The sequence below is a fragment of the Macaca nemestrina genome, chromosome 7, assembly GCF_043159975.1.
Source record: "Macaca nemestrina isolate mMacNem1 chromosome 7, mMacNem.hap1, whole genome shotgun sequence".
Lineage (NCBI taxonomy): Eukaryota > Metazoa > Chordata > Mammalia > Primates > Cercopithecidae > Macaca > Macaca nemestrina.
Window position 1 is genome coordinate 107994984 of NC_092131.1, and position 25955 is coordinate 108020938.

General features: G+C 47.3%; 1 protein-coding gene across 9 annotated transcripts in view; it reads right to left on the minus strand.

The window, feature by feature from the left end:
• The window catches only part of LOC105497475 (homer scaffold protein 2), a 158274-nt gene that overhangs the window by 109233 nt on the left and 23086 nt on the right, over window positions 1-25955 (minus strand). For 4 of the 9 annotated variants that reach the window (XM_071099337.1, XM_071099336.1, XM_071099338.1 and 1 more), the window contains exon 1: window positions 10411-10753. The exons of 1 other annotated variant lie outside the window; for it this stretch is intronic. In XM_071099337.1, the coding sequence (XP_070955438.1) occupies window positions 10411-10538 (128 nt within the window). In that variant the 5' untranslated portion in view covers window positions 10539-10753. 4 more of the 9 variants (XM_011768601.2, XM_011768600.2, XM_011768602.3 and 1 more) reach the window with 3 other exon arrangements.

A 25955-nucleotide genomic window follows, 5' to 3' on the forward strand; every position in this document is an offset into this window, starting at 1 on the left:
AGTCCACACGGCCCCTGGTACAACATCCCCCAATGCCCATCCATTGGGCAGTGTTTACTTCATGTCCAACTTCTCCACTAGCCTGTAAGCATCCTAGAGCCACTGATGTCCATCATTGTGTTCCGAGCACCCACGACAATGCTTGACACAGGTAGGTCACTGTTGAATGAATGAGTGAATGCATATACAAATAATCAGTGAAGGGCTCCCTGACCGGCAACACAAATCCCTAGTCTGATGCCACAATGGGGAGAAACCCCTTAACTTTGTCCACGCTTGCACCTCCCTGTAAAAGCAACTGGTTGGCAGACTGGCTTTCTTGTTGATATACATGGGTCAGCTCACTCTCCTGGCCTTCCCAATCCTCTGGCTGCTGACATTCCTCCACCCACACCACCTGAGAGGCTTAGCAACATGAGGCAATATTTCACAGGGCAAGTCTCAGATTGCCTGAGTCACCTGATGACTGGAAGCCAACTCTGGCACTGCTCAGGACTGGGAGCAGAGTGACTGGGTAGTCTCGAAGGCAGCTGCACAGAGTGGCTGAAGACTCAGATAATGCCCAAGGGGATTCAGGATGAGGGAATGGAGGCACATGTCATCCCCAACCACCTAATTCCAGCGGGTGCCCAAAGGGCTAACTTCTCACCCAAAGAAGAAATGATGGCAGTGGTAATGATAATGATGATAAACTTGACCACCATTTATTGAGTATTTATGTGTCCAGCACTGTACTAAATGCTTTATACACATTTTCTATTTAATCACTTCAATCATTTACTAGATGAGGACAGTGAAGCTTAGAGAGAGAAAATATCTCATCTAAGCTCACACAGCCAGTGAGGGTGAGGAGGGCTGGGGCTTGAGCTGTATGTGTTTAACCATCCTTCCCAGCCCCCACAACCAACAGTACTCCATGACAATGCACTCTCCACTGAGACAGCTGAGTCTACGCTCAGTCCACATGGAGTTAGAGAGCTCTTCCTCATACCAAGTGAGCTGAAATGTGCCTTGATGCCACCTCCACTGGGAGCTACTTTTCCTTGTCTTTGGAGCATCCTGGAAGAGGCTCCATTCCTCTTCCCCATGAGGACCCTCTCTGTCATCAGCTCCTGCAGGACACAAGCCAAAACAACTCTCCTTTTTTCCCCTTATCTAAAAACTCCAATTAAAAGCTTTCCCAATTAGAGACCCCAAAAGGGATCCATTGCCCAGGCAGTGGGGTCTGCAATATTCCTCACTCACCAGGTCCCTGTGGACACCGCCCACCCCATAACCCATAGACAAGATTACCCCCAGAGCAAAAGGAGGACTAAAGGCAGACTGGACTCAGCCTGTCCCTCACTGGTGATCTAGACAGAGATTTCCCCAGGCAAGGCAAAGAAAGGGGCCACCTAGAGCCCCTGCATAGCTGGGACCCGCCTTCACTTCAGCCCTCCTTTGACTGGGAGCTACTTGTATACTCAGGGCTTCTTTTTAATACATGGCTCTTAGCCTGACTCCTGTAGCTGGTGGTAAAGCCTTATCCTAAGCTTGTCTGCACAGGGGTGGGGACTCTACCATCTCCAATTCCTCAGAGGAATAATAATAAGACTATCAACCAGGCTTATGAATAAAAATTTTTTTAAAAAATCTCTCTAGTCTTTGACAAATGTCTAAATGTGTTCCCCACAAGCGTATTTTTATTCTAACAAGCTAATTTGAAATATAATTTAAATAAATTCTACCAGAATGATACCATATGACTAACAGCACTCTGGTGGCAGAACTACTGGAGTCTTCATCATGCATTCAGAGGCTCCCATCCTGCCGCTCTTCCCACACAAAACGCACCCCGCTAGGAAACTGGATCATGATGCCAGCTCTCACCTCCAAACCTATAAATACAACTTGGGGGCAGCCTGTGTGCACAATACCTAGAAAATGCAGACACATAACAAGCAGTGCTTAAAAGACCAGTGGATCAAAACCAATGCAAATTAGAAGCTTTTTGCCCCAATTCCTCACAATGCTTCTTTTTGCTCAATTTATTTTCACCCTGGGGGGAAAAAACAAAGTCTAATTCTCAAGATCTATAAAGTCAGGACTTCATACACCACAGATTTCTAACACTCAGAAAAATGTCTTTTCTCTATTGTAAATATGCTATTTGACTGCTGCTCACATTTGACAAAGGTGAAAAAAGTTTTTCTTGTCAAATGGAAAAGGGGTCCATGCCCTCAGCCCCACCCCGTGCACCAAAGGGAAGTTCTTTTTCCAAAGGTTTTAGATGTTTGTGCAGGCTGTGGTGACATTTCAGTGGATTTGCCCAGGGTTTATTATTTTTAAAACATTTTACATTTCCCTTTATACTAAAGCAGGAAATATAATGTCCTTCCTTTGGTATACATCCCTGCCAACCAGCTCACTGGGGGAATTCTCTTTGAAGGAGGGGGTGTGATATATACCAAAGAGCCATCGAAGCAAAAGGGGGCCTTCGAGGTATGGTCATGGGTGCTTTCTGCTTGCAAAGAACCTTCTCATCCAAGTCTTAAAGCAGAATTACTCTGCCTTGATATTTCCAAACAAGGAGAAACAATCTGAGCAGCTGGGTCTCGGTCCACCAACCACCCTTAGCAACAATGATGAATCCTTGATGTTCTTACCAAGATTCACTAAGTAGCCATGACTCACCCAAATTACACAGGCACCGCAAATTACCCAATGTTAATTATGATCTTGGTCTCCTCTACCATTTCTTTCCTTCAGGAATTCATTTTAAGCAAACAACTGCTTTAAGAAATTGTTAATATGTCTTAAAAAAAAAAATAAAAGAAAAAAAGAAAGAAAAAGAGCCAGTCTTGTTCCAGAAAGGATTTAAATAGGTTTACAAAGATGTATAAGATTTAGCAAAATGACAAATTAGAAGTAGGTGTGTATTTAAATGATGAGGCATTTTTATAGTTATTGGCATGTAAAGATGTCCACTCAAGATATTTTAAGTTGGAAAAATTATGTTACAAAACAGATGTATAAAATGATTGCATTTTGTTAAAAATAGACTTGCTCTATGTAGACATACATCTAGACATACACAGACATATATACGTGGAAAAAAGTACAAAGGCAGACATTGAAATGCTGATGGAGGTTATCCCTAAGACGTGGGATGACAAGTAATTTTCACTTCCTTCTTTATGCTGTTATTTTTCAGTATAAACATGTAGTTTTTTTATAATTAGAAAAAAGCAAAGCTATTTTCCTTTGGTTTAAAAAAAAAAAAAAAAAAGTGGTAGATGGCCAGGCACAGTGGCTCATGCCTGTAATCCCAGCACTTTGGGAGGCTGAGGTGGGCAGATCATGAGGTCAGGAGATCGAGACCATCCTGGCTAACAGGGTGAAATCCCATTTCTACTAAAAATACAAAAAATTAGCCGGGCGTTGTGGCAGGTGCCTGTAGTCCCAGCTATTCGGGAGGCTGAGGCAGGAGAATCACTTGAACCCAAGAGGCGGAGGTTGCAGTGAGCCAAAATCGCACCATTGCACTCCAGCCTGGGCAACAGAGTGAGACTCCGTCTCAAAAAAAATTAAAAAAAAAAAAGTGGTAGATGATAAAGGGTAAAGACAAAACAAGGGTAGGGCCATCACACTGAGCTAGAAATAAAGGTAATGGATGAGGTCTGATAAATCTGCTAAGGGTCACCACACATTTAACTCTTAAGTTCCTCAGGAGCCATTCCAGAAAAGAAACCTAATAATTTACACTAATCGCTGAGTCTATTAGACTAAAATAAACTATGTGCTCTGCTCAGCGTCCTCCTTCAGGGAACTGCGCGAGCAGCAAACATGCCTCTATTCTTTCCTAACAACCCTCGGACCAGAAACTTCAGGGCAGTTTCCAACAAGAATGATGGCATCTTCCCAAAGTAAAAGTCAACCCAAAGACTGGTCTGGCCATTGCTACCTCCCTGACCTCTTCACCTTCATGCTCTCTCTGGCTCGCTCTGCTCCAGCCATACTAGCTTCCTTATTATTTCTTGAAAAAGCCAGGCATGCCCCTGCCTCAGGGCCTTTACACCTGCTGTTCACACTATTCACACTGAATAGAATATTCACAGTATTCACACTGCCAGAAACACCTCCCTTAGACACCTCCACGGCTCACTCTCCTCCTTCTTTCAGCTCTTTAATGCCTCCTTCTCAGTGAAGTCTTCTAACTGGATCCCCATCTAAAATCTCTAGCCCACTGCAACATCCTCTAGTCCCCTTCCTTATCCTATTGCTATCTAATAAACCATGTATTTTACTAAAAAAAAACAACAAAGCAAGTCAACCAAAAGAGAATATTCATTCACACCTATTTACACACTCATTCAATATCTACTTATTTAGTGCCTACTCCATTCCAAATTCTGTGTATTCTTCCAATTCGGACAGTAAGGGGGATGGTTGTGTAACTATCAGTGTGCCACAGCATCTGTCCTCCCCACAATGTACCACGGCATCTTTCCTCAATTCCCCAAATAGATGAGCACCCCTCCACCACCACCTGTGACACCCAATGGACTATAACATTGTGTTTACTCTCACAGCATTTCACATATAAAGCTGGTCCTTGTGTATGTAGTTTATCTCCCTTTCTAAAATATAAACTCCCCAAGGGCAGGAACTAACTAGTGGGTTTGCTCATCTCTGGATCCCCACAGCACTTGCCAACCGCCTTACCAATGTACGGACAGAAGGAACATTAGAAAGTGAAGTTTAACAAACCCACAGGACCAAGAGAAGACAAACTCACCTCAACATATCTGAGAGACTATGTCTACTGTAGTCAACTCACACCCCAAAGAACAGCCCTATAATTTGTTGGCACTACAGAGTCTGGTGTGATTCAGGAGGAATGGAAAATTAAAGAAGAAGGAATGAATGAACATCAAAAGAAAGTTAATCGGTATAGACTACCAAAAGGCAGCCAGCCCAAGGTGTTAGATAACCAAGATTGTGGCACCCGTACATGGCAAGGTAACCTTGGCTGAACAAAATAAATGAGTGTAAAATGAAGCCAAACAGCAATACAGTAGATCTTATTTGTAAACACTGACAAAATCAGCTAAAAGTCACAACAGTAGACAAGCTGGCTTTTCTGTTAGTCTTTTGCAGGAGAGTAAAAAGGTAATTTACAACCCCAGTACTCAAATGACAGCAGACAGCCCGAAAATTAACCCATGTCACAATAAAAGCTAAATGGTTTGCTTTAGTGTTAAAACTGCATCCAAACGTGATCTCTTTCTCTCTTGGCCCTTGCAACTCCCAATTAAGCAAGCTATACAAAAGTTAACCCCCAAATTATCACAACTTCCAGGCCAGCATCCAAGCAAGGCTGCCGACAACATTCAAGCATTAACTCAATCAAAAATTATTTACTGGAGGCCTATTTGGTGCCAGGCACTGTGCTAGGTGTTGGAATACACACGTGAAAAAGAAAGGCCCTATGCTTTTGGGATGCTACTGGGGGAAGACAGATTATAAATAAGTAAATAACACCTGCATGCTTACTGGCATGCTGTGATGAGCAATTACAGGAAACAAAGGTAGGGCTGGGGCCAAGCACTTTGGGAGGTTGAGGTGGGCAGATCACTTGAGGCCAAGAGTTCAAGACCAACCAGGCCAACATGGTAAAACCCCGTCTCTACTAAAAATACAAAAGAATTAGCTGGGTGTGGCCAGGCACGGTGGCTCACGCCTGTAATCCCAGCACTTTGGGAGGCTGAGGCGGGCGGATCACAAGGTCAGGAGATGGAGACCATCCTGGATAACACAGTGAAACCCTGTCTCTACTAAAAATACAAAAAATTAGCCGGTGTGGTGGCAGGCGCCTGTAGTCTGAGGCAGGACAATGGTGTGAATCCAGGAGGTGGAGCTTGCAGTGAGTCGAGATCCCGCCACTGCACTCCAGCCTGGGCGACAGAGTGAGACTCTGTCTCAAAAAACAACAACAGGCCGGGCGCGGTGACTCAAGCCTGTAATCCCAGCACTTTGGGAGGCCGAGACGGGCGGATCACAAGGTCAGGAGATCGAGACCAGCCTGGCTAAATACGGTGAAACCCCGTCTCTACTAAAAAATACAAAAAACTAGCCGGGTGAGGTGGCGGGCGCCTGTAGTCCCAGCTACTCGGGAGGCTGAGGCAGGAGAATGGCATAGACCCGGGAGGCGGAGCTTGCAGTGAGCTGAGATGCGGCCACTGCACTCCAGCCTGGGCGACAGAGGGAGACTCCGTCTCAAAAAAAAAAAAAAAACAAAAAAAACAAAACAAAAAAAAAAAAACAACAACAACAGCCGGGCACGGTGGCTCAAGCCTGTAATCCCAGCACTTTGGGAGGCCGAGATGGGCGGATCACGAGGTCAGGAGATCCAGACCATCCTGGCTAACACGGTGAAACCCTGTTTCTACTAAAAAATACAAAAAACTAGCCAGGTGAGGTGGCGGGCGCCTGTAGTCCCAGCTACTCAGGAGGCTGAGGCAGGAGAATGGCGTGAACCCGGGAGGCGGAGCTTGCAGTGAGCTGAGATCCGGCCACTGCGCTCCAGCAGCCTGGGCGACAGAGCGAGACTCTGTCTCAAAAACAACAACAACAACAACAACAACAACAAAAGAATTAGCTGGGTGTGATGGCACATGCCTATAATCCCAGCTACTCAGGAAGCTGAGGCATGAGAATCACTTGAACCCAGGAGGCTGAGGTTGCAGTGAGCAGAGATCACACCACGGCACTCCAGCCTGGGTGACACAGGGAGACGCTGTCTCAAAAAAAAAAAAAAAAAAAGAAAAAGAAAAAAGAAAAAAGTGGGGCTGGGTTAAAGAGTTCTGGAGGTGAGTGCTCTAGACAGGATGGCAGGAAAGACCCTGAACGGGTGACCCTGAGGCCAAAGTCTGAAAGGAAAGAGGAAGGTAAGAGAATTCCAGGCAGAGGAAACAGCAAGTGCAAGGATCTCAGGTAGGGCAAGAAAAAGGAAGGAGATCTATGTTAGCAGAACACAGTGAGGGACATAGTAGCATGGCAGGGGGAGCTGAGCCAGTGCCTGGTCAGCAGGAGGTTATTTAAAAAGAGGAATTACATGAGCTGATTTATGACTTTAAAAGCTGGTCACTTAGGCTCCTGTGTGAAAAATGGACTGCAGACAACCCAGAGTGGATACTGGGGGGCCTGTTAGGAAGGAGGTGATGGTGGCTAGAATGGGAACTATGGCTATGGGGCGAGGTGAATGCACTCCAGATATATCCTGGAAGTAGAACACACAAGAGACTGAGAACCTGCATGTGAGAGGTGGGGAAGAGGACTCAAGGATGACTCTTGGCAAATGAGTGCGTGGTAGGGCCACTGACTGGGATGGGGAAGATGGAAGGAAGGTGAGAATTGGAAGGCATATCAAGAGCTCCATGTATGGACGAGAGTCAGAAGCTCCAAAAAAGATTTGAGCTAGAAATTAAAGCATGGGCATCATGGGCATATAGATGGCATTTGAAGCCATGGGAGAGTGGGGAGGAGTTGGGGATGGGACAGTATTACCTAGGAAGACAGTGTGGACAGAGAAAAGGAACCAGGACCAGTCCCTGGGCAACCCGATGATTAGGAGTAAGAAGAAAAGCAGGAAACAGTGGGGCCAGAGGAGCTGAGAGGGGTGTTGTTTTGAGGAGAGGGAGTGGTCATTTGTGAGGAATGCTGCTGAGAGAGACGTGAAGTGAGGTGAGGCAGATATCTGGCAGCCCCCTGGCTACCCAAGACCCTGTTTTGGTGCAGAGGTGAGGCAGAAGCCAGACTGTAGAGTGTGGTGAACAAATGGCAGGAGAAAGTGAATGGAGCCAGTGGGTTTGGACGTATCTTTTGAGGTGTTTTCAGGTGAAGAAGAGCAAAGAAGTGAAACAGGAGAGGGATGTAGGAGGGAGGGAGAGCTCCTTTTTAAGATGAGAGAAACTAAAGCTATGCTATCCAATATGGTGGTCACTGGCTACATGTGGCTATTTAAATTTAGATTAAGTTAAAAATTCAGGTCCTCAGTCTCAACAACTACATTTCAAGTGTCCAATAACCACATGTGCTGGTGGCTGCCACGCAGATACAGAACATTTCCAGCAGTGCAGAAAGTTCTGTTGGACAGATGTATGCTCCTATACTGATGGAGAAGACCCCAGAGAGAAAAGTGGTTAGGAAGGAGAGAAAGGAGGTTAGGAAGGAGAGAAAAGATGGGAAGAGGAAGGGATGGAATGGACGCTAGTCCAGAAGATGGGGCCTCTAGTAGGAAGAGATGAGGTACTGGCCATCCAGCACAGCAGGCAGGTAGGAGAAGGTAGCAGCAGCTGCATACTAGACTAGGTGGTGGCAAAATGAAGACATTCCCTTGGTCAAAAGTGCCTATCTTGTCAATCGAAAGGGAAGCCAGGGGTGTGCATAGGAAGGGGAGAGGTCTGGAAAGGGGAACAGGTATGAAATAGTTGCCTTAGGGAGTAGGAACACAAACTCACTGGAGACCACACTTAACACAGAACACGTCGCAGAAGAGAAGTAGGAAATGGTAGCGAACATTTGAAGGAGGAGAAGCATCTCAAGTGGCGGGGGGGAGGTAAACTCTGTTTTTTTTCCCCTTAAATCCTAGTCCTGTCTACACAGCAGAGCCATGACAAAGCTGTAGGATTCCAGCAAAGTTTCCTACTAGCTGCCCTTTCAAAAAGTTCTTCCCCCTCCATCCTACACAACTCTCAGAAAGGATGACATTGGTTCTATTTTCAGTTAAAACGGCTCCCTCCACTCTCCTGTCTGAAGTGCTTCCCCAGCCCTTAGCTGCATCTCAATTTACGACCATGGTTTGTATTTTCACATAAATAATAGAAGACATGGATCTATTAAAAATGGCAGAGGTAGGTAGGAGTTACAAACCAGCCTTTACCTACAAGAAGTGAGTAATATATACATTTTTTGGATGATGTTAAAATTACATGAAAGACATATTCTGTGTTTAAACAAAATCCCCAAGCGTCTCCTGCTTCTCCACAAAAATTATTTTTTCACATTTTATTTAAGGTTTTATAAGTAAACATTTTCATTTCCACAGAACTATTTGATCTCAACCACAGAGTTTCAGTATTTGTTTTTGATCACACAAGTATGATGGATTGGTTTTGTGTTGGTCAGGGGGAGGGAGGGCCAGAGAGAGAGTTAAAATTACCGGATCCCTTTTATCTTCCATCCTGAGACCTTACATTTGCCAACTTCTTTTTCCCTGTACATTTTTTTAAAGTATGAAATCTGAGAACCTCAAAGGCTCCCACTGCTCAAAGATCAGCCTTTTCACAGTTCACTGAAGACTCACTGGAAATGTTACAGAAATACGGCCTGCCAGCTTGGGTGCCTCTGGGTAAAATCACCTACAGTTGCTGTTCATGTGAAATCTCCTCAATGTAAGCAAACTTCTTCAGCTCTCACTGCCCATCTCGCTTCCTCCTCTCTGTCACCCACCTCTGTCATGTCCAGTTCATGTTGGCCCACAGCCCTCATACTTCCATTCCTCAAAATTCCTCTTGGCCTGCGTCTGATCCCCTCACACACTCTGCAGCTCCCATGGCTAAGGCTTACCAGGCAAAATGACTCCAGAAACTTACCTGGAGTATGGTGCAAGAAAGCCACAGACCCAGGGGGGCTGAGCCAGGGCACCAGGATAATCTTGCTCCTTACACTTCACTCTTGCCTTCCCAGGCCCCACCCATCCCAAACAGGAAAGCAAGATCTCTAGACCCTCAGAGCAGAAGCATTTGAGTCCTGCGAAGGGCTGTTGGAAGAATGCTGGGCTCAACAGCAGGGAATAGAGAGATTTAGGAACTCTGGTTCACCTGCCCACCTCCATGCTCACATGTCAGGCAGTGGCCTTGCCACTGCCGACTAAGTGTCCTCCTGCTACGCAAATGCTCATCAGCTACACAGCCTGGGGGAAGTCACTGAACTACTTTGGGCCTCAGTTTCCTCATCTGTAAAGTGGGCATAAGTGTCCCCTGAATACGTATGGCAAACCATCAACGTGTGCCCAAATAGGGTGAGCAGATGTAAGGAGTTATTGTGCTATTAGCACAGTGGCTCCTAGACTCACAGAGCCTACTGCTCGGAGAGAGCTTAAATTACTTTATATACTCAGAAGCATTAGTCACTTCGACAGAGTATTTCAACTTCCCTCCTGAGCATCTACTCAGTTGTTTCAAAGACTGAAGCCTCACCTAGGTTCCTTATAGACTTGCATCATCTTCAGCATCTCAAAGCAGATCCAAAGTCCACTATTCCTACGCTGAAGGTTTATTATTATTTGATTATTTCCAGGAAAACTTCGATTTATATTTTGCTTGTAATAAATCCAAACGTGGAGAACGACAAACTGCTTAGACTTACACAGGCCCTGGAGTTGATCGCTCCCAGGGGCGAAGAGACCGCGGAATGGCCGCGGCAGGAGGCCGACCAGGGCACCGGTCCCCGTCAGGTGCCCCCGCGCCCGGGCTGTATGGGAGGGGAAGGGCCATGGGCTCCGCGCCCAGGCCAGGGTGCCCCTGCCGCGTGTCCGAGCGCCCCGGCGGAAAGCGCGGGTCAGGTGGCCCCAGGCTCCCGGGCGCCGACTGTGCGCTCGCTCCGGCTTGGGGAGGCGGGGGCCGGCCCGCCCAGAGGCTCCGAGCCCGCGTACGCGAGCCGCGGCCCCGCAGTCCCTCCGGAGGGGCGCGCGGACAGCGCGCGGCGCGGGCTCACTCACCCCATCTCCGGCGCTGCTCCGGCGGCCGCTCCGACGGGGCCTTTAGCGCTCGCTCTCCGCCCGCTAGAGAGCCGCTCCCCGCGCGGCACATGCGGCGGCCCGTGCGCGCCCGGCTCAGCCCCGGCGCCGCTCCATTCCGCAGGGCTGCGCGGCTGCCACTGCTGCCGCTGCCGCCGCCGCTGCCGCCGCCGCCACCGCCGCCACCGCCGCCACCGCCGCCAGGCGCGGGCGGGCGGGGGCTGGGCCACCGCGGGCTGGGAGGCCGCGCTGGGGCGGTGCCCGCCCCGCCCTCCCCGCCCGGCTTCTTACGTAACCTCGTGGCCCCCGGGCCGCGGCAGCGAGCCAAGAGGCGGGGGGCACAGCAGTGTGTGCGCCGTCCCCCGCGCCGCCGCGCAGTCGCCGCTTTTCTCCCGGGCCACCCAGTCCTCGGTGACGGCCCCGCGTTGGCGCGCCCCCGCCCCACGCCGACCCGGGGGCCTGGCGCAGTGCCACCAACATCCTGCCTGATGGACGAAAGTCCCATTCGCACCTGGTGGGGACTTTGGGGCTACCTTTACTTTGCAGATAAGGAAACCGAGGCCTGGGGAGGGTAAGTGATTTGCCCAAGGTCACACATTCAGATTAGAGTTCGTTCGGGTCTCCAGAGTCTGAGATGGGCATAGCTGTGCCCCTCCTTAAAGCCCACCTTCATCTTCCTGCTAGTTGCCCGGCCGAGTGGCCTTAAGGTAAACGCCACTGTGAAATTCCAGAAGCCAGTGTGGCAAAGAAGAGCCTACAGCCCGCGGCAGGTGCTCTGGGCTCTTTCCTGGATAAAAATGAGATGAGGGCTCCCACCTGAAGGGCCAGTTTTAAGGAGGCTTCATCAAGCTTGGTTTTATCCTTAGAGCAAGGGGAATTAGGATGGCAAAAGTAGAACTTGAAGAAGAGCAGGCTCTCTTTGTCCCCTTTCTACCTATCAGGTCCTGAGTTTCTACCAAAGGCTGGCACTGGGACTAACCTAATCTTCATCCCCCCGGGCCTTCCACGGGATCATCTTCTGCTGAGAAAACACTGCCCACATAAGCCTGGCATCTCAGGACAGTAAAAAAGAGGCAGACCGGGCGCGATGGCGCACACTTGTAACCCTATCACTTTGGAAGACGAGGTGGGTGGATCATTTGCAGTCAGGAGTTCGCGACCAGCCTGGCCAACATGGTGAAACCCTGCCTCTATTAAAAATACAAAAATTGGCTGGGTGCTGTGGCTCACGCCTGTAATCCCAGCACTTTGGGAGGCCAAGGCGGGCAAATCACGAGGTCAGGAGATCGAGCCCATCCTGGCTAACACGGTGAAACCCCGTCTCTACTAAAAATACAAAAAAAAAAAAAAATTAGCCGGGCGTGGTGACGGGTGCCTGTAGTCCCAGCTACTCGGGAGGCTGAGGCACAAGAATCGCGTGAACCCAGGAGGCAGAGGTTGCAGCGAGCCGAGATCATGCCACTGCACTCCAGCCTGGTTGACAGAGTGAGATTTCATCTTAAAAAAAAAAAAAAAAAAAGGAAAAAAGAAGTCAAGGGACAAGCAGATGGAGCACAGGCACACCCTGCCTTCACCTCTCTTGGGACCACAGCTGTCACCTAACCTCCAACTCTCCTTATAGGGGCACCAGCCCCCTTCTCATCTGTGCTTCACACTGTGGTCAGTAATTTCTCAAGTACAAATCTGATCATGTTGCTCTGTAATATCCTTAAGTGGCTTTCTTCCCACCATTCTTGGGATGAAAACCCAGATAATGAACATGGTCCTACAAGGCCCTGCCCCTCCAGCCTCCACTGCCCTTTCTAGCCTTTCCTCCTCCCACTCTCTGCCTTGCTTCCTACACTCCAGCTAGCAGGCCATCCTTCCTGCTCTAGGGCCTTTGCACATGCTATTCTGTTTGGGAAGATTTTTCTCCTCTCCTGGCTCAGTAACCCCAACTGTCTTGCCTTGTTAATTCCTACTCATTCTTCAGACCTCAGTTAAAACTGTCACTTCCTTTGGAAGCTTTACCTAATACCCTGGGTGGGACATACTTTTTCTTCATTGCACTTGTTTGTATTATATAGTTGGGAAATTACTCAGCTGCATCTGCAAACTCTTATGAAGCCATATCTTTTTGCTCATCATTGTATCCCCAGTGCCTACAAGTGTGCCTGAAGATCCTCCACAAGTATGTGCTGAATGAATGAATAAGCATCAGACCATAGACCACAAAACTGGCCAGGGTCTATGAGCATAGGTGAGTCTGTGTACAGCTTAGGCTGATGAGCTCTTGATCCTAGAGGAAGTTTATCTACCACAAGCTGAATTCCAAAGACTAGGGCTGAGCCAGGGTACTTGAAGGGAAGGTGTTTCTTGCAGGGTCAAGGAGAGAAGTCAGCAGGAGAATGAATAGCAGGAGCCACCCAGCTGGAGTAGGGGTACCAGAAGATAGAGCCCCAATGTGGAGGGGCCAAACGCTGAACATGAGTTTCCTTTTGCTCCACTGATGGAAAGGGCACACCCCCATTACCTTGGCAAGATGCAACGAGGCAAACCCGGTGGGTGGTGAATCACTCTGTCCACTTTGCGTAGTCAGTGGCGATGCTGGAGGTATGAGCCTACATGAGGTTAAATACTGATTAAAGTGACTGTCACTGTGGGATAAAGGCTGTCACCCTGAGATGAGAGAAAACAGTGGATCCGAAAAGATTTGGAAATGGATGCCCCTCCTTTCTCCAACTTATGGCTGCCATCCATGTGGGGAGTGGCCTCCACTCCTCTCCTTCAACCCCAACAACTCCAGGCACAGGTCGGGTCCTGCTTCTTGGGAGCTTTTTCAGATCGTTCCAGTTCTCAGTCTAATTTTCTGGGGCAGTCCTTTCTGGCAGTATTTCATCATCAAGGAATCCTTCCTTGAGAGGGGCCACTTGATTTCCCTATCAGTGTCCCTCCATGGAAGCCAATATAGTCACCCTTTTTCTGTGGAAACTCCTATCTCCGTGGTCTCCATGGCTCAGTAGTGAAGGGAGATGATCGATGAGGTCTGTCCTTTCAAGAAGCCCAAAGTGAAGGGGAGAGAGATTCTGTGCTGGCTGGAGGTTGAGGCAAGACTGAGAAGGGTCTTTTTAGGCCAAGGGACTTAAATATCCTTTTAGGCTGAGCAAGAAGAGCCAGTGAAGGGGGCTGGGGGTGTCAGTGGGGGGCAAGGTCAAAGATATGAGCAAGAGGGATGGTCCTGGAGAAAGCGGGAGAGGATGGATCCAGGCTCAGCGGGAGGAGTTAGCCTTGGAGAAGGTAGAAGCTGTTGTCCCAGGGAAGGCGAGAGAGGTTGCAGGAACTCTTGCCTGGTGCACTGCTTTTTCCTAAAGGAAGCAAGGACACCTACTGAGCATGCATGAGAGGGAGGAGATGGAACAGAAGCCAAATTTGAAACAACACTGTTAGGAAAATACAAACTGGTATTTGGATAGATCTTTGGTTGGGAATGAGCAGGGCAGCAATGCCCACAGAAGTCCAGCCCAGGAGGGCAGACCTTGACCAGCATAAGCTCAGGGACTCAGAATGTTTGCTATTCTGTGCAGACAGCAGAGGCTTCCAACATCTGATTGCCAGGCAAAGGCAGTTGGTCTGAGGAACATTCTACAGTCTAACCCAGGCAGATCAGATAACTGTGGGTAGCTCACCAGAGAGTATATCCAAGCCTGGGGAGCTAAGGAAACAGGCAGCAGCTCCATGCATACCCTTCCTTTTCTTTATTGCTCACAAATTCTCCTGAGCATCCTGAGCAGGGAAGCACTGTGTCTAATACAGTAACATTCCACAGCTCTGGGCTCTTGAGTCTCAAAAGCTAGCTCCCAGGCTCCCAGAGAAATGGCTGCTTCTAGGTCTGGGACAGGGAAAATACAAGATGAGCATCTTGTGGTACTGGAAAGTAAGGAAGTACTCAAAAAAACAAAAGGATGGGGCATGTGGAAGGGACACAGGAGCCAACTGGAAGAGCTCCCAATGGGCAAAACTGGAACAATTTGAGCAACAAAGTGAATCATGTTGTATAAGATTATAGCCCAAAATATAAAATAAGTATACATGAGTTCATACTGATATAAATTATTGAATAAGTAAATAAGTGGAGAAGAGACAATCTTTCTTATGGTAGATGTTCCCCCCTCCAGGAGGTAGAGTTTAATGCCACCACCACCATCACCCTGTCCCCACTTCCACTTGAGGGTGGGCTGGTCTTAGTGTCTTAGTGATTTGCTTTCAAAGAATATAGTATGGAGGCCCAGTGCGGTGGGTCACACCTGTAATCCCAGCACTTTGGGAGGCTGAGGCAAGTGGATCACCTGAGGTCAGGAGTTCGAGATCAGCCTGGCCAACATGGCGAAAGCCTGTCTCTACTAAAAATACAAAAATTAGCTGGACATGATGGCAGGTGCCTGTAGTTACTCAAGAGGCTGAGGTAGGAGAATTGTTTGAACCTGGGAGACGGAGGTTGCAGTGAGCCAAGATTGCGCCACTGCACTCCAGCCTAGGGGATAGAGTGAGACTCTGTCTCCAAAAAAAGAATATAGTATGGAAGGGAAAAATAGGAACTTTACAGTGGAAAAACCTGGCAGATACTACCTTACAAGTAATGAAAATTAGCATCACCAGTGATGTCCCGTTGATACCATGTATCCCCCTCCTAGGGTGTGATGAGAAGGGCACTTCATCTATGTGATATTTTTTCCCAAAACCCATAACTCCAGTTTAATCATGAGAAACACATCAGGCAAACCCAAATTGAGAGATGTTCTGCAAAAGACCTGACCAATACTCCTCAAAACTGTTCAAGGTCATCAAAGCCAAGAAAAGACTAAGAAACCGCTATAGACCAGAGGAGACTAAGGAGACATAACAACTAAATGTAGTGCAGGATCCTGGATCAGATCCCGGAACATAAAGAAGAAAAACGGGTGAAATCCAAATAGTCTGGAGTTTAGTTAATAGTTACGTGCCAGCATTGGTTCCTTAGTTATGACAAATGTGCCACGGAAATGTACGATGTTCATAGGGGAAGCTGGGTAGGGATATATGAGAACTCTCTGTATTACCTTGGCAACTTTTCTCTAAATCTAAAATTATTCCAAGATTAAAAGTTTGTAAAAAATAGGGCTGGGTGCGGTGGCTCACACCTGTAATCCCAGCACTTTGGGAGGCCGAGGTGGGCGGATCAGGAGGTCAGGAGATCGAGACAATTCTGGCCAACATGGTGAAACCCTGTCTTGACTAAAAATACAAAAATTAGCCGGGCGTAGTGGCGCACACCTGTAGTCCCAGCTACTCAGGAGGCTGAGGCACAAGAATCGCTTGAACCCAGGAGGTGGAGGTTGCAGTGAGCCAAGATCGCGCCACTGCACTCCAGCCTGGTGAAAGAGCAAGACTCTATCTCACACACACAAAAAAAAGGTTGTAAAAAATAAAATAATCAGCAGTATCAGAAAAGTGAGCTTGTAGACCACTGAACAAGTCATTTATCAGGTAATACCTGAGGATTACCTGGTAATACCTGAGTAATACCTGAGGATTACCTGAGGCAAGCCACTGAAATCACAGTTTTTCATTTATTTTATTTTATTTATTATTATTATTATTATTATTATTATTATTATTTTTGAGGCAGAGTCTCACTCTGCTCATCCAGGGTAGAGTGCAGTGGCAATGGCGCGATCTTGGCTCACTGCAACTCCCACTTCCCAGATTCAAGCGATTCTCTTGCCTCAGCCTCCCCAGTAGCTGGGACTGCAGGTGCATGCCACCACACCCGGCTTTTTTTTTTTCTTTTTTTGTATTTTTGGTAGAGACAGGGTTTCACCATGTTTTGATCTCCTGAACTCGTGATCCACCCGCCTCGGCCTCCCAAAGTGCTAGGATTACAGGCATGAGCCACTGCGCCCAGCCTGTATTTTTACTTTCAACAGCAAAATTAGGCTCACCATGTACATGCATAATGTTATTATTAGTGTGCTCAGATTTCTGGTATGGCTGGGACTTCAAACATTTTTTTTTTCTTCTAACAATAAAAGGTCAGTTCTTTCAACTGCATATGAAACAAATGTCTTATTAAAGCCATTAATTAAAGGGATAACTGTCAGGTATTATGCAGCTATTAGATTATATTTGTGAAGCTTGTAGAGTAATATAGAAACATATTTATTCTTTCAATAAATGTTGATTACCTGTATGTATCTGGCACTGTGTTGGGCATTAGGGATAAAGTGCTCAGCAAAACAGACAAGTCCTTCTGTCACAGGACTGTAAGATTGTGTGAATGGTATTAATCAAATAAACACACAAATACATAAACTACTATCTGTGTGAATAGGAGACCTAATTTAGGTTGAGGAGGGTGGTCAGGAATGGCCTGTTAAAGAGACATTTAAAAAGATGCTTGATGGCTGGGTGTGGTGGCTCATGTCTGTAGTCCCAGCACTTTGGGAGGCCAAGGCAGGCAGATCACTAGAGGCCAGGAGTTCAAGACCAGCCTGGCCAACATGGCAAAACCCCATCTCTACTAAAAATACAAAATCTAGCCAGGCATGGTGGTACACGCCTGTAATCCCAGCTACTTAGGAGGCTGAGGCAGGAGAATCACTTGAACCCAGGAGGCAGAGGTTGCAGTGAGCTGAGATTGCACCACTGCACTCCAGCCTGGGCGACAGAGTGAGACTCCATCTAAAAAAAAAAAAGAAAAGGCTTGAAGACAAAGAGGCATCAGTCAAGGGGAGTATGAGGGGAGGGTCCCAAGCAGAGGAAACTGAAAAGGACCTGAGGTGGTAGAGAATCAGGCTGTTTTGAAGAGCTGGGAGAAGGCCAGTGTGGTTAGAGTGCAGTGAGCTTAGCAAAGCATGGGTGAAGTATGCAGGGCCCTTTGGCTGGATTAAGGATTTGCAATTTATTCAAATGCAGTGAGAACCCACTGATGGGTTGGGGAATGCCATGATCTGGTTTATACTGTTAAAAGATCATTCACTCCTGGGAGAAGAGGAGATAAGAAGAGGACAAGAGTAAAACATGGAGACTGATTAAGAAGCTCTAGACAAAAGATAAGGGTGGAGATGAAGGGAAGTGGATTACAGATTATAGATGTTTTAGAGGTAGACTCAACAGGACTTGGTGGATGGGATGTGTATTAGGATATAAAGTTAAGTTTGTAAAATAATCTGAATTACAGCTGTGCTTATAATTATGTAAAATTAGAATATATGGACAAGGCCTGGAGTATAGAAAACGAAAAATTTTATTAGGATGGCAGAAGGAATGCAGGGTAAAGGCATCAGTATTGGACTCAAACCTGCATTAAGTCCTGGCTGTACCATTGACTATCTGTGACCATGGGCAAGTTTTTAACTTCTCCTAGCCTCAGTGCTCTCATCTACAAAGTGGGGATATATCTTTGGACTGTTAAGAAGAGTGAACGAGGCCAGGTGTGGTGGCACACACCTGTAATCCCAGCACTTGGTGAGGATAAGCTGGGTGGATCACGGAGGATAGGCTGGGTGGATCACCTGAGGTCAGGAGTTGAGGACCAGCCTGACCAACATGGTGAAACCCTGTCTCTACTGAAAATATAAAAATTAGCTGAGCATGATGGCACATGCCTGTAATCTCAGCTACTCAGGAGGCTGAGGCAGGAGAATCACTTAAACCCAGGAGGCAGAGGTTGCAGTAAGCCAAGATATAGCATTACTGCACTCTAGCATGAGTAACAGAAGAGAGGCTCCGTCTCAAAAAAAAAAAAAAAGAAGAGTGAATGAGATCATATCTGTAAAGTGCTTAGCTCAGTCCCTAGTATAGTACATCTTAAATACATTACAGGTATTATTATTATTATTATTATTATTACTGGCTATAATGGTGGAACTAAGGTGACATTTTCATTTATTGTGACTGAATTAATATGGTGAAAATGGTTCTTATATAATCAACATTTTAAAATTTAGTAGTCATTTTCAGGATTCTGAAACTGCCCCCACCATGGAAACAGCTTGTGTACTTCCTGCCAGATAACACTTTGCCAACCTATATCCAGAGCCCTCCATAGATTCAGGACCCCTCTACAGGGCACCTAAGGATCAGAGAAGACGATTAATAGATGACACCAGATCAGTGTGGGACCACCAGCCCTAGCCCCTGCTGTTTCCAATCAGGCCAAGGGCCTGCTCTTAGGAAGGTGAGCTATAAACGATTTCCAAAAGTCCCATCTGTCCTCTGCCTCTCCCATCCAGGGCTCTCCTAAGTCTATGTGTCCTGGATGCCTCCAGAGATTTTGATAGCATCTATTTATTTATTTATTTATTTATTTAGACAGAGTCTCACACTGTCACCCAGGCTGGAGTACAGTGGTGCGAGCTCTGCTCACTGCAACTTCTGCCTCCTGGGTTCAAGCGATTCTCCTGCCTCAGCCTCCCAAGTAGCTGGGATTAGAGGCATGCGCCACCATGCCCAGCTAATTTTTTATATTTTTAGTAGAGACAGGGTTTCACCATGTTGGTCAGGCTGGTCTTGAACTACTGACCTCATGATCCACCTGCCTTGGCCTCCCAAAGTGCTGGGATTATAGGTGTGAGCCACCGTGCCCAGCCTACCCATTGATTTAATCTTAACTGAGCACCTATTTTGAGCCAGTCTGTGTCCTTAAACAATAAGCTAAATATAATGTAACTGAGGTATGAATAAAGTACTTCCTGCAAAAGGCTTCAAAAAAGGGATGTGTGAGTTGGGTCCTCAAGGATGTATAGGAGGGAAGATCATTTCTATGTCCCGCAACGAGACCAGCACATGCTGAGGCACAGGGGCATTAAAGGCCATGACTTATACAGGAAATGACAAGAATGTCCATGTGGTTGGCTCAACAGTGTTATGGGAAGTGGCCAGGAAGGAGAGGTAAGTTGGGACCACTCTGTAAAAGACCTCTAGGTCATGTTAGGAGTTTGGACTTGATTCTGAGGCCACAGGGAGTTAGTGGAGGTTTTGAAGTAGGAGGGTGGCATGATCAGACTTGTGTCTTAGCTTCCCTGGCAGCAGATGGGAGAAGGTTGTGGAAAGGCAGGCTGGAAGCAGGAGAAGCTTGTCAGGAGGATCTTAGCAAGACCCCAAGATTGGGGAAGGACAGGAAGTGTCATAATCAGCCCCCAGTGAGGTTGGGAGCCTGATTAGAGAGAAGAGCCAGGGACTCTAGCAATGCAAGGGCCTGGGAAGCTGTAGCTGCTGGGAACAGAGGTGGGGGGTCAGTCAACAAACAATCCAACAACCTTTTTGAGAGGACTTCGGACCTCACTGGCTGCCTCCCAGCAGAATTCAATTCCAAGAGGCAAAAATAGAAATGACCACATGAATAGCCCAGCCAGCTGCAAGTGCCCCAGGGGCATCCTGATTATGCTGCCCCGTGCTCTGAGCTGTCACACTCACTGTCACCTTTACCCCTATCAACAGGTGTCTCCTCCACTAGACTATGATCTTCAAGGACAGGGTCCCTCCCTGGGGTTTTCTTGTTCTGTTTGGGCTCTATCCTCAGGTAAGCTCTCTCCTGGACTCCCATCTCACATTCAAGTCTAGCAAATTCCCAAACAGGTCAAGCCAAAGTCTCCAAACTAAGCCTTACCGTGTCTGACTGCCCTGCCTTGGGGCACAGGCCGATTCCTGAGCCCATCACTGTGGCCAGAGGAATGGAATGTCCTGATTGGCTCAGTCTGGGTCACATGTGGCCCTGGGCTGAGGTGTGGAGGCAGCTTCTGACAGAAGGCATGAAGTGGGTGTAGGACTGGGGCAGACACCCAGAGGAAAATCAAGGTAAATAGATTCAGGGTGGTGGCCAAACATAACACTGCCCACTGTTGGCATATAGTTATATTTGTTTCCCATTGGCAAGCACAGAGTTGCTGTTGGATAATAGGTAGTTAAAGGCAGAGCACAGTCATTGCAGGTTAAGCAATTCCTGGAGAAGAACTTGAAAGGGCCGGTCTGGAGAGTGGGCACAGTTCTGAGGATCCAAGGCATAGATGGTAGAAATATATGCATTAAACCAGTCATTCTCAACCTTGGCTGAACATTAAAATCACCTCTGGAGACTTGACAAAATACCAGTGCCAGGGCTCCACCTCCAGAAAGAATGATTTAATTGGTCTGGGTGGTGCCCAGGCATCGGTAATCCTTTAAACTGATTACGATTCCGATGTGCAGCCAGGGTTGAGAACCACTGCCCAAGTCTCGGTGTTCGAAGAGAAGTAGGTGTGATACCCAGAGCCCCAAGAGTTTAGGAACTGGTGGGAACAAAAAGGAGGACACCCAGCTCACTGGCTGGGCTCACATGAGATTTAGGGTTCCGGAGAAGAACTAAGAAATCCAAAGAATTTGTAAGGCCAGGGAGGTGCAGTACCTCCTGTGAACACATAGCAGAAGGAATTAATTCTGAAGTTGGCTAACTTTCTCTGAGAGAGCCTGGAGTTCTAAGAACTATTTGCCTCCAACTGGCAGTGGTAGAACGAGAAGGTGCCTGTGTGTATATCTGGAAGGCTGGCACGGGTCAGGTTCAGACGGGTGAGGCTGGAATTGAGAGCCATGCCTCAGGTAGACTCAGCAACACTAGGGATGAGTTAAGAAAATGGTGGAGTCATATATAGCTGAGGCTTCTAACCGGAGACATTGGGTAGAGGGTGATACCTCTCAAGAGGGGGAGAAGTAGCAGCAGCAAGTCAGAGAAGTGAGATAATTGTGCAATTTTGGACATGCTGAGATGCAGGAATCTGAGGAACAAATAAGAGGAGATGTCCAGTGGGCAGTTAGATATTACAGGTACACAGCTTGGAAGGGAGACTTGGGAGCCATCAGCAAGTCAGTATCTGAACGTGGGAAGTGTGTGTTGAACAGAGGTGGGGCTGAGGGAGACATTGAGGGAATCACCAGGGAGGAAAGTGAGGCTATGAGGATGAAAGAGTGGCCGTTAGTATCCAAGGGGCCATTCTGTTCTAATGTGGATCAATCCCCCGCTGAATCAAATATCAACTTTTTAAAAAACGAGGTAACTCCTTGCCAGTATACTAAGAGCAAATAAAAACAAACAAACAAAAAGCAATTAATACAAAATAGAAACAAGTGGGTTTTCAATTCAAATGTAGCAAATATTTACTGAACGCCTACTATGCGCCAGCCTAGCCACAGATGGTGTGGCTGGCATGGTTAGCTTATCAGGCACCTGGCCCCACTCCTACTCTCTTCTTCAGCCCCATCTGGGAAGCCTTGGTAGTTCTGGTTCCTAGAATCTTTGTTTCAGCTGATCCACCAGTTCTATGTGAAGTATCCTACAAATCTGGGGTCCTCACAGTAAGGAACACCTTTGCGGGAAGCTGCCTTCACCTCAGCTGCCCAGCAGGCTTTAGGCTTTGTCTGTTCCACAAAGCCCTGGCCTGTGCTGGGCTCCATGTAAGACCTGGCTTCTGCTCCAAGGTCCACCTCCAGGTCTTTCCCAGCTCCTGTGTAGGGCAGAGATGCCTTATCGGGCTGTTGGCCCCAAATGAGCAGACCAATGAGATGGCATTTCCAACATCTCTCCAACTGCTCACCCCGCAGGGTCTTCAGGAATTTCCTTTCTGTCACTTCCAAGTTACAACACCACAACAGTTTCCAGCAAGTCACTTGGAATCAAGACAATACTCTTCTACTCACACAAAGCAAGGGGCTGGTTAATCTCTCACAGTCCCCACCTACTAATATAGATTTCCTCTTTCACTATTTGCTTTGGGTTCCTCATCCCCTCATCTATCCAGCAAATGTTTCTCGTGCCCAGGTTGGAGGGTACTATGAGGGTTGCCTCTGTAACAGACCCCTCCTTTTAGAAATTTGCTTTCAACTACATATGACTTATTGTTCTCTTGGCACATGCCATCTCTCCATTTGCCTAATTTTCCAGTCTACTGATTCTTTACCTCCTTCAAAACCATCATGAAAGTTGAGTGTTCAATCTACTTTACTCAAGTATCCCTTTAAATTCCTGTGCTTCACTGGTTTATCACTTTGTGAAATGTCTTCCTCAGTTGGTTATTGGATATACTGTCTCCTAAACAAGTTTTTTTTTTTAATTGTGGTAAAATATACATAACAATAAAACTTACCATTTTAATCCTTTTTAAGTGTAGATTTAAGTGGCATTAAGTATATTCACATTATTGTGCAATCCTCACCACTATCCATCTCCAAAACTTTCCATTATCCCAAACTCACACGTTTTTGTTTTTGATTTTTGGGTTTTTTTGAGATGGAGTCACCTAGCCTGGAGTGCAGTGGCGCAATCTTGGCTCACTGCAACCTCTGCCTCCCTGGCTCAAGTGATTCTCCTGCCTCAGCCTCCCAAGTAGCTGGGACTACAGGTGCCTGCCACCAAGCCTGGCTAATTTTTGTGTCTTTAGTAGATATGGGGTTTTATCATGTTGGCCAGGCTGGTCTCAAACCCCTGACCTCAGGTGATCCACCCACCTCGGCGTCCCAAAGTGCTGGGATTACAGGTGTGAGCCACTGCACCCGGCCCACACAAACTTTTAAAAATGTCCAGAGGCTGGGCGCTATGGCTCACGCCTGTAATTGCAACACCATGGGAGGCTGAGACGGGCAGATCACCTGAAGTCAGGAGTTTGAGACCAGCCTAACCAACATGGCGAAATGCTGTCTTTACTAAAAATATGAAAATTAGCCAGGTTTGGTGGTGTGCGCCTACAATCCCAGCTACTTGGGAGGCTGAGGTAGGAGAATTGCTTGAACCCAGGAGGTGGAGGTTGCAGCGAGCCGAGACTGCGCCATTACACTCCAGCCTGGGCAACAGAGCGAGACTCTGTCTCCAAAAAAAAAAAAAAAAAAAGTCCAGAAAGTGGGGACATGCTTAGTTCACTTTTTGTTCCTAATTCTGAACATAGTATATGCCTCATACTCTTGGCTAATTAAAGCAGATAAGAGGTTTAATATAAAAGGTACCACAGTGACACCAATATCAGTCCATCAAACTACTTCTAAACTACTTCTTATTAAAACAAGAGGGGTAAAGCTAACCAAGAGAAAAGGGAGAAAACATAAACTTATTCCAGCTGGGACCCAACATCAGGCTAGACTTGACCTTGGCCATAGGGGCTAAGAGCCCAAAGCCTTGAGGCCTTGCCAGCTGGGCACAGTAGCTCACACCTGTAATCCCAGCACTTTGGGAGGCTGAGGCAAGCAGATCACAACATCAAGAGATTGAGACCATCCTGGCCAACACGGTGAAACCTTGTCTTCTTGTTGTTGTTGCCCAGGCTGGCATGTAGTGGTGTAATCATAGCTCACTGCAGCCTTGAACTCCTGGGTTCAGGCAATCCTCCTGCCTCAGTCTCCCGAATAGCTGGGATTACAGGTGCATGCCACCAAACCTAGCTAATTTTTTAAAGTTTTTATAGATATGGGATCTCCCTATGTTGCCCACAATGGTCTCAAACTCCTAGGCTCAAGTGATCCTCCTGCCTCAGCCCCTCAAAGTGCTGGGATTACAGGCATGAGCCACCACACTGGGCCTTCCATCTCTTCTGAAATGACATGGACCCCTGTGGAGTCCCCAGTCAGGCTAAAAATTTAGCTGACAGGAAACAAAAGCACTAGGAGGAACAGACTGAGCCCATTACTACTGAGTAACAGCCCTGGAGCAACTAGAAAGAACAGTGTTTCCCCAAACTTGCCTCATCGTATGAATCACACAGGCATCCATTAAACATTCCGATTCAATACTTCTGGGATGGGGTATGGGAACATGCATGTTTAATAAGCACCTGGAGTGATTCTTATGAAAGGCAAATTTGGGAAAGAATGAACTGGAGTATTCCATTAGCAAAGAGGGGCTGACCTAGCTGTCTGGAGCTGTGAAGGTAAAGGCTCCCAGCCAGTCTTATCATGGGATCCTGGGAGCTCCTCAGACCACTGGCTGCTTTTACCAACTCTCAAAAATCCTATGGGCCTGCTGCTTCTGCACATTTGGCCTTTCCTCCTCCAACATCCTCCATGCAGGGCCTCTTTTTTTTTTTTTTTTTTTTTTTTGAGACGGAGTCTCGCTCTGTCCCCAGGCTGGAGTGCAGTGGCCGGATCTCAGCTCACTGCAAGCTCCGCCTCCCGGGTTTACGCCATTCTCCTGCCTCAGCCTCCCGAGTAGTTGGGACTACAGGCGCCCGCCACGTCGCCCGGCTAGCTTTTTGTATTTTTTAGTAGAGACGGGGTTTCACCCTGTTAGCCAGGATGGTCTCGATCTCCTGACCTAGTGATCCGCCCGTCTCGGCCTCCCAAAGTGCTGGGATTACAGGCTTGAGCCACCGCGCCCGGCCCATGCAGGGCCTCTTACTTCCACCTCTGCTGCCAAAAGCCTTGGATGATCCCACGTTCTGGCAGCCCCATCCCCTGGCTGCTTCCCTACAACTGAGCATTGACAATGAGATGTAGTCCTAATTTAGAACTAAAGAACCAGGTATTCTTTGGCCAGTTATTACTTAGGAAATGACTACAGATAGCTGGTGACATTATAGTCTACCTTTAGATCCAGCTGGGTCATTTTATGGAAATAACTTGGGCAGTTTATATCTACTAAATCTGAGGTCAGTGTTTACAGAGGAAGACACTGGACACCAACTATAATTGTCAGAGCTGAAATTTCACCTTGGGGCTCTCCTGATACAAGCTTGCCGAATGGAGCCTGGGAGGTTCATTCACGTTCAGGCTGCTCCAGCGGGTCTCCCTGCCTACATATGGCACAATTGTACCATCACCATTCCCTTCCTAAAACTCCTCCAGGTCAGAAAGGGTTACGATAAAACAGGCTGATGAATGCCATTTGGCTAGAGATTCAGATGTTTTAATTAAGCAACTGCTTATTTCTTACAGGTCAAGCTGGACCTGTAATTAATTTAGCCAGTTAGGCTTTGTTTTAATTAAAACACAATTTCTGCCGGGCATGGTGGCTCCTGCCTGTAATCCCAGCACTTTGGGTGGCCGAGGTAGGTGGATCACCTGAGGTCAGGAGTTCGAGACCAGCCTGGCCAACACGGTAAAACCCCGTGTCTACTAAAAATATAAACATTAACCGGGCGCAGTGGTTTGCATCTGTAATCCCAGCTACTCAGGAGGCTGAGGCAGGAGAATCGCTTGAACCTGG